Here is a 9744-nt window from a genome sequence, read left to right on the forward strand (position 1 = left end):
TAATAAAACCATAAACAAAGTACAAATGTTTTTTATATCCTTGTCGGGTTCTACAGTACAAAACACAAACATGATCCCTAGGAAAAACCTATTAATCAGAATCAAGCATGTTATCCTAACAAAACTCAAACTATACTCAAATACACCGTGGTTTATTTACCTTTGAAAAAAAAGTGAAACGTATAATTCTTAATCCGTTAGAACATACGTTCTAATCAATTTATCACTTCCAAATATAATAAATTAGATTACATAGTTTCAACATTTAACCAATTTTTTAAAAATCTACATGTCGGGATCAGAGATGGAAGATATCTCCATTTTCCTTCTTCATTAACACTCACAACTTTTTGATAGCCACTTCCTTAATTAAATGCATCTTTTTTTCATATTTTTCATCACAGTCATATAAAAGAATATCAAATACATCCTATAACTTCGTTCTTGATGATTACGCTCATAATCTAAATACCATTCAATGGAACGATAATGATTTTCTCAGTAAATTTTGTTGGGTGTTTCTTTCCTTTTTCGTGCTGATTTGTTGTAAATTAAATTGTAATTCAAAATTGCTCTAATAGCTATAGTGATCATTAAGTTGGTATCATCATATCATAAAGGAGGAGCATCAGGAAGGTTTTTCCCAGCTAGAAAATGCTTGACAAGTTGCCAAGCCTCTCTCGGCATAGATGTTGGAACTTGATGCCCAGCTCCCCTGATTGTAACAAATGTCAATCCCTTATATTTAATGGTCCATCCTCCAACCTTTTTTCCAAAATTTAAAACTTATGTTAGTTCTCAACAATAATACTATCCAGTTTAAAAGGTAATTTAACAGAAATATAACAATAAAGTTGTAAATAATAGAAAAAAAATAGCTACTACTACCATGATAATATTTAACACATTGTGTGAAAATGATGCTTACTATACCAATGGTTAATAGTAAACAACCTTTTTGTCATTAGTTTTTGGTTACAGGGTGACCTCTTTATCATTATTAATAAGAATAAAGTTACATACATCTAATTCCCAGATTCTTTTTTTGTAAAACTACGTCTTTGGGCTTGGGCAATGGTGTATTCTACTTTGTAAATATTTTGTTAAGTAGAATACATTCATCATATTGATTCCGAGCATGTAATGTAAAGGAATAAAGTAATGTACCTGTGAACTAGCATACCATGCCTTCCATCCTTGAATAGTTTTAAGGCCAAGCTTCTTAAGGGTGTACCTTGTTGATGTTACTGGTATTCTACCATCGACATCCCCACTAAAACTCAAGTAAATTAAAATGTTATCAATTGTTTGGAAAAAAATTTATATGCTCTTTAAAAATTTGAAATTAGCAACGCGTAGAGAATTTTAATTCTTTTATTTTTAAAATTCTATACATATATTGTTATTTCGAAAGCTCTTAAATATAAAAGTTATTCTATTAAAGAAAATCAGCAAAAATAGGTTTTATATACACACAAAGAGAATAAAAAAACATAAAAATACCTGTATATCCATATACGAAGACCTTCATCAATTAGCTTTCGTAAAGTTGGAAGTATAGATGATGGAGAATCACTCCAAGAAGTGATATTGTTACTGCAAAAAATTATAGTTTATCCACATCTACTTGTATGTTTATAGTAAGAAAAGTTACTAACACTTATTTTATACTATCTATACCAAAATTTACTAACACTATATAATCATTTGTTTGAGTCACATACACATTTTTTCCTAAGTTTAAAGGATTTGTACCATAAGTTGCTTGTTTTTTAAAAAAATTTATAGATGAAGAAGGTTGTTCATAAACACAAGTATATATAAAGGCACTTATACAAAATATTTTCTTTTAAGTTAGATTAAGTTGAATAACTCCATTTTATTTAAAAACGAATTAAGTATCTAACATACTTGCAATGAGTCCATGGATATGGAAGCTTTGTGATATTGGCATGCAAGGCAGCTTGGACAGCTGGTATATTCATATATGTTTCAGTGTAATCTGATGTACATGGATCATATCCTGCAGCTGGTCTCTTCAGCCACCCCTCCTAAATTATACAATATTAGCAAGGTTATTATATCATCAATTATGACATTGTTCTTATAAGTAGATTTATGTGTTTTTCATCAATATTAGCAAGGTTACAATATTTGTGTTTTTCTATTGAAAAACAAGCTATTTCAAACAATAGGAGTAGATTTATACAATAATAAATCTCTTCAAGTATGTATAACCGTACCTAAGAGGTGATGAGACTTTACATGACACTATTCAAGATCAAATTATAGACCTAGATGCTTTTAAGGTATGGTGTTATCACATCCTTATAGATATTCATATGCATAATTGGGAGTCGAAGGAATACCAAAAGATCATGGATGTATATTACACTCTTATGGATGATAAGGCTCCAGTTTCTTGGTCTAAGCATGTTTGGATTTCGAAATAATCTTTGTATTCCTAAATATAGATTTCTATATTGGCTTGTTGTTCTTGACATACTCAAAACTCATGTACATTTGTCCCATATAGGGTTTGCAGTTAGATCTTTATGTCCCTTTGTGGTGCAACTAGTAAACGGTCGATCATTTACTAGGAAAGAATTCTAAGGTAGCTTGATCTCCTTGGCTTTCGTTACAACTAGTCCCCTTTTTATAAAGAGGAGGATAATCAGGGGCGAAGCTACAAGGGGGTGTGACTCCTTGCCAAAAATTCCATCCTTTGTATTTTTACTTTTGCCCCTTACTAATATATAATATATAGCTTAAAGAGTGCAAAAACATAACCAAAATTATTATAACTTAATAGATGGAGTAACACATTTTTAACTAGGGATGAAAGTTCGGTTTGCGGTTTGGTTTTTTCATAAAACCAAAATTTATTTCAATTTTGATTTTTCAATCCAATCCAATCGAATTTAGACTATGATCCAAATCAAACCAAACCAAATTAATTCGATTTTGACTTTTTCTATCCAATCCAAACCAAATTTCCAACTAAAAATAAATCTAAACTGCAAATCGAATTATATTTCCAAAATTGTAAAGCAAAAGTATTAAAAATCATAGTAGTAAGAAACAAAGGAGGAGGCTAATAGTAAATTGGAAGAGTGGAGGGAAGCCTTGGAGGGTAAGGGGTTGCGCATAAACCGTACGAAGACATAATACTTGCGATGTAATTTCAGTGGGACAAAATTGATACGGGAGCCAGAGGTGACCATAGGGGGAGAAGTTGTTGCATGTACGTCCAAGTTCAAATATTTGGGATTGGTGATTCAAAGTAATGGGGAGATTAATGGAGACTTTACTAACCTTATACAAGCGGGTTGGCTTAAGTGGCAAGCAGCAACCGGGGTGCTTTGTGATAAAAAGTTCCCGAGGAGATTAAAATGTAAATTTACTGCGTTGCGATTAGGCCGGCGTTGTTGTATGGGACAATGTTGGCCCGTAAAGAAGGTTTTCGAACAGAGAATGGAAGTAACAGAAATGCGTATGCTGAGGTGGATGTGTGGTAATACTTTGATGGATAGGATAAGAAATCAAGAGTTCAGGGAAAAGGTAGGGGTTGTACCTTTCTCCGCATAGTGCGGGAGAACAGGTTGAGATGGTTTGGCATGTGCAGAGAAAGACACATGACGACCTAGTAAGAAGGATCGAATGCATCATAGTGGAGGGCAAGAGAAGTCGAGGAAGACCTAGGAGAACGTGGAAGGAACAAATTAAAAGTGATATGCATAAACTTCACCTCTCCAAGGACCTGACCAGGGATAGGGGCAGTTGGCGACGTCTTATCCACGTCTTAGATTACTAAACTCGTCTCTTCTACCCATCGTTTGTTATTGTTCATTGCCTTTTATTATTGCTCTTTACCTCCTTCTTTACTTTTATCTTTATTTTTAGTTATTTGTACGTATTCTATTTATTCTATTTATAAGTTACAAGTTTCTCTCTCTTTGAAGACTTTTCTCAAGCCGAGGGACTCTTTGACCGCACTCTCCTCTATGGGTATGAGCTGTCGTCTTTCTTCCCTCCCTAGACCCTGACCATAGTTTTCTATGAGCGGGATACACTGGGTATGATGATGATGATGATGATGATGATGATAGTAGCAAGAACAGGATAAATAAAATTAAATTTTAAATCATTGAATTATGATTTATTATTGTTTTAAGAACACTTACGTCGGTTATGTTAGTATCGCTAGTTAAAGTCTTGTATTTGCACGTCAAGTTGCACAAGTTTCACTCAACAAGTAGTTTAGCTCAATGTAAAAAGTGAGCTTCTAATTTAATTCGGTTCAAAAATTTTGTTTTTTGGTTGTTAATGTGCTCTTAACTAATTCAAACCAAAATATTTTGGTTTTGAAAATTCCAATTCAAAACCAAACCAATTTATAAAACTTCCAAACCTTAGTTTCAATTGATTTGCGTTGTAGTTTTTATTCGAATAACTTTCACCCAGATTTGTAACCAAAGTTCTAGGAATCAATTCTATTTTAAACTATTATTTTAATAAGCTAACAAAATTTATATTATAATATTATTACTCTTTATCTTTAATAATTTTACATTCATCCTTTTTAGTGTGTGTGTTTATATTTTTGTTGTTTTAATAGTGTTTTTCAGAGACTTACTTGGCTAATATATAGAGTCAAAAACACTTGTTTTTTTTTTCAAAAGGAATAGTTATAGGGTAGATTCAATTTCATTTTTATTTTCAATATAATTTTTTCTATCATTTAGTTTATTTCATATTTTAACTAGTTTTTAGGTTTATTCCACTTATACTTAATCATCGATGCTTCTAGTCTTCTCGTCCAACCTTCTTGATCTTCTTCAAGCCTTGTTTCATGGCTTGTGGTGCTCGTTTATGAATTATTTTGGTTAGTGTACATTGGGTTGTTGTTGGTTTATGGGGAGGTAAGAAAAATTAACTATAGAAATAAGCTAGAAGAGAGATAAAGTGAGAAAGATATTTACTTTCTTTTCTTAATTGAAAATGTTTACAAAGCACTCTTTATATAGGGAAAGAAAGATGAAAAATAATAATTGCATTTATTGAACAGTCACAAACTTTGATTTTCATCTGCTCATAATTCCTTACAATTCATGTACTCTAATTAATCTAGTCTTAATAATGATGCGTGTATTTAATTAATTTAGACTTAATGATGAACTTATTAAATGTGGGAGACTAACAGTCTCATTTACTAACACTCCTCCTCGATACTTTCTGTCTTCATTCCAAGTAAGCCTCTGAGTTTCTTAAATTTGTCATTCAAAAGCGGTTTAGTGAAAATGTTTGCTAACTGATCTTTGCCATTATCCTCAACCAACTTAACTTCACAATTATTTTGAGCTTCATTGACAAAATGATACTGGACCTTGATATGCTTTGTATTTCGATAAAAGATAAGAATCCTAGAAATGGCTATCACAAAATAACTATCACAATGAACCTCCTTAAACTTTGCCAAAATCAGAAATAATTTTCCTTAGCCATATTGCTTGATTTACAACTTCACAAATTGCAATGTATTCTGCTTATAATGTAGATTGAGCTATGGTACCTTATTTCTAAGATGACCAAGAAAATACTCTAATTCCTAGCATAAAAGTGTAACTTGAGGTGCTCTTTATATCAGCGAGAGACTCTACCTAAACCACTATCAGTGAAACCAACTACTCTTGGACTAGTAGTCATGGCTTCAAACTAAACACCATAGCCTAATGTACCCTTCATATATCTTAAGAGTCTCTTTGTTGCTTCTAAGTGAAGCCCGCTAGGACTTTGTATGAATATTGATAAGTAACTTGCTGCAAACATTATGTTGTGCCTTGTTGCAGTAAGGTAAAGTAACCTACCTATCGTACTTCTGTAGATTCTCTGATCAACTTTCTCTTGACCATCATCCTTGCACAAGTTTTCATTTGCATGAAGTGTAGTTGTGGCAGAATTACAATTCTCTAGCATAAACTTTTTTAATATCTGTCATTTCAAATTCTTGCATCATTTTTTTCATGAAATCTGAAGTGAATTCATTATTATTGCCTTTGATAATTAGATCATCCACATATAAGAAAAGAATTATTATATCTCTGTTCTTGTGCTTTTTCACATATAGGGTATGCTCACTAAGACTTTTCTCAAACCCTTGTTGAGTGAAGTAATCATCAATTCTGTTGTACTAGGCCCTTGGGGCCTTTTTAAAACTGTTTAAAGCTTTCTTCAGCTTCAATACTTTGCCACATTGTCCTTTTGCTTCAAATCCTTGAGCCTACTTGATACATGCACTTATTGCGCAATTTATGCCCTGATCATAACTCAACTTTAAGCCTTTCCTATGCATATCTTACTCAACTAAGGCCTATTATGCTTAATTTCTATGATTTACGCTTGTGGTATTGTGATACCCTGAATTGAGCTTTAAAAGCATGCTTAATTTCTATGAATATCTTCTTTTCTTAGAAGCCCATATGCTAAGAACTCCACAGTTAAGCGTGCTTGGTGGGGAGCAATCTTAGGATGGGTGTCTTCTAGGGACGTTTTCCTAGGCGTGCACGAGTGAGGCCAAAGTGCGCTGGAAAGACTTGTGTTGGTTTGTGGCGTTAGTCTGCAGTCTCCATGGATAGATGTCGACGGTCCGAGGGGCTGGGCTGTTATAGGTATAGTGTTTAAATGATTTTGGGGATTTTTTAGCCAATTTAGAGGAAGTATTAACATTTTAGGGCACTAAACAAACCTCGAGAATCAAGACCCGAGCCTTCAGAATTAAAACATCAAATTTCCTGGCAAATTAGTGAAGGGGTCGAGCTTGGCTGACTGAGAGTCAATTTTCAAAGGGAAAAAGCACTTAGAGAAAAATCAGCAAAAAATTTTGGCCCTAATTGACCTTAATGACTGGTCGACTGGCATAAGTCGAGTCGACTGGTTCACGTACACCCGCAAGCTACTGTTCATTTTTTTTCCCGTGATCTCTCTTTTCTCAAGCTTTCTCTAATCTCTTCCCTTGCGTGCTTTAGCCTTCCCTACTCCTGTGCATCTGATTTTAATGATAGAGGAGGTCGCTTGCTTGACCATCCCTACAATCATCATGAAGGCAAGTGGATGAGCTCTTTAATTTGGCTATAAAGACCGCAAGATTCTCAAAGGACGCCACACCCATCAGCTCATAAGCTGAACTAGTTTTATCCTCTCTTCTTCCTTAGCATATTCATCCTTTAGTGTGTTCAAAGTAGCTCTTTAATACAAAAACTTTTCCTAGTCTTCACTAAAACATTTCCTTTGGTATTTTAGTTCTTTATTTTAAGTTTTTCAGTTGTAAAACACAAATAGCTAGAAGTTGTTTTCATTTGGTAAGCAATCAAAGTATTTAGATATTCATAATTTTGTGGGTTTAAGTGTGCAACTTGATGTGGAGTATTTGTATCATTTGAATATTGAAGCTCTTGTTCTCATTATTGTAATTCTCAACCCCTCCATAGTTCAGGGTAGTAAGTTCTTCTAAACTCTAACTTCTTTTTGGTTTATTGCGAAACCCATGTATGATATGATGATTTATGTGTGTATTTCATTAAACATGAGTGAGTAATCCACTTTCTAGAGTTTGGGGATGTAGTTAACATATTGGTTTGCTTATGGGGAAAATGGGTTGTGTAATATGTACATGAATGAATATGTGAGTTCTATGGTAAGGAATCAGATCTTCATTTCAATCTCCATCCATGGACAAGTTATGTTGTTTGAATGTATCGAACACTTGTGAAGTATGATTTCATGCTAGTAATGAGTAGCCTAGAAGCTAACTTTATTAGGATTCCTTCGAGACCTAGTCAGTCCTTAGAATGATGAACCATGCCTATCTTGTATGATTGCTTCTTGTTCAACATAAATTGGAAATCATAAGCATATAACAGAATGGTAGTATAGTATGGTTGAGTTTTACGCCCAGAGGCAGAATCTCCTAAACCATATTAATAACTATATAGTTCCTCTGCCCAGAAGTTGTGGAGCTAAAATAGAAAGACTTTTCTCATCATAAAACTTGATTAAAAACATATTTTTAACCCATCTCTTTAGTAAATCAAGAAATTATTCGCCAAACTCTAGTCTTTACTTTTATTGAAATTTAAATCATAAGTTGTTTATATAACTCACCATACCAAAACCCAAAAATCTTCATTATAAAAATTCTACTTGTCACATAAGCATTTTCTTGTGGATCGACCCCTTACTTACCACTAATGCTAGTCATTTAGAGTATTTATGGTGTATAATTAAATTATCGCATAGAGAGAACTTAGTCAAATCATCAACGACCGTAAGACTATGTATCGAACATCTATCATTACTGAATATAAATCTCTTCTTCAAGGTGCACATTAAAGAATGCTGACCGGACATCCATTTGATGTACCTTACACCCCCTTCGAGGCAGCTAGGGCTAAGATTGTTCGAATTGTGTCATGCCTTGAGACAATTGCTTATATCTCATTGTAATGTTAGATGAACAACTGAGAATAGCCTTTAACTACAGTTTTTTTATACTTCCAAACAAACCATCTGGATGAGTTTTGATCTTGTAGATCAACTTAACTCCAATGGCTTTCTTATACGGTGGCTTCTTAACTAGCTCCCACGTCTCATTCTTCTCAATCATTTGAATGTCGTCTTCCAGTGCAACTTTCCAGTCTAAATACTGAATAACTTATTTAAAATATGTGGGTTCAATGATTGTTATGGGGCATGACTCTTCAATCTCATCAACTTTTGAAAATCGAGCATACAAACTCTGTGATATGTTTCTTTCTTCAAAGACTAGTTGCGTTCTTGTATTCTGATTTTGATTCGAAAGTTTTGGTTCTGACTGGAGTACTTGGGGACAAAACTTCTGGTTCTGGTTGATGATACAGAATTGGCTCATCGATAGGAGGAACAACGATTCTATTTTGCTTTTCGTCTGATTCTGTATCCTAATTTCACAATGATTCCTCATCAATGGTAACTCTCCACTTATTAAGATTTTCTCAATTTTAAGGCTGAATGTTCTGTAACCTTTAGACTGAGAACTACAACCGAGAAAGATTCCTTTCTTTTTCTTGTCATCTAACTTGGACATCTTTTGATCTGAAACAAGATGATAACAAAGGCGGCCAAATATTTTGAAATGCTTGACCGAGGGTTTATGACCTGACCACACTTGTAAAAGATGTTAAAGACTATTGATCTTTCTTTCATGAAATAGACCCAAGTAATTCGTAAATAATCATTTATGAACAATTGCTTCCATCAAGCGAGAGATATTGGACCACACACATCAGTGTGTACTAGCTCCAACTTATTGTTAGCTCTCCAACCTTTCTCCTTTGGAAATAAAAGTTTTTGTATCTTTTCCAGTTGAGATGCTCCACAGACATCATTAGATTCATGCAATACTAGAAGATCTCTCACCAAATTCTGTTGAGAAAGTTGATAAAGTGGTTTAGAATTGCTATGTCGCAATCTTTTAAGCCGTAGCCAATATGTTTTACGTGCTTTGACTTTATGAGCATGATGGTATGCATAAGACCAATTAAACACAAACACTAGTGGAAAAAACGTCAAGTGTTACATGATATACGCTGTGGTTTTTGTAAGATGCAGCATAAAATAGATTGAAAAATGAAGCAAAAAAAAAAATAAGGGATATGTGCTGCGGTTCCTAGAAAACCGCAGCATATAATGGCTTATTTGCTGCAGTTC

General features: G+C 33.7%; 1 protein-coding gene across 1 annotated transcript in view; it reads right to left on the reverse strand.

The window, feature by feature from the left end:
* The window catches only part of LOC130805031 (serine carboxypeptidase-like 34), a 24774-nt gene continuing 15030 nt past the window's right edge, over nucleotides 1–9744 (reverse strand). The window contains exons 7-10 of the mRNA XM_057669628.1: nucleotides 1912–2051; nucleotides 1504–1596; nucleotides 1168–1273; nucleotides 1–765 (exon numbers count right to left, since the gene is read on the reverse strand). Coding sequence (XP_057525611.1) covers nucleotides 613–765; nucleotides 1168–1273; nucleotides 1504–1596; nucleotides 1912–2051 — 492 coding nt within the window. The 3' untranslated portion in view covers nucleotides 1–612. The remainder of the gene's footprint in view (nucleotides 766–1167; nucleotides 1274–1503; nucleotides 1597–1911; nucleotides 2052–9744) is intronic.

Source organism: Amaranthus tricolor, chromosome 2 (genome assembly GCF_026212465.1).
Source record: "Amaranthus tricolor cultivar Red isolate AtriRed21 chromosome 2, ASM2621246v1, whole genome shotgun sequence".
Classification (NCBI taxonomy): Eukaryota; Viridiplantae; Streptophyta; class Magnoliopsida; order Caryophyllales; family Amaranthaceae; genus Amaranthus; species Amaranthus tricolor.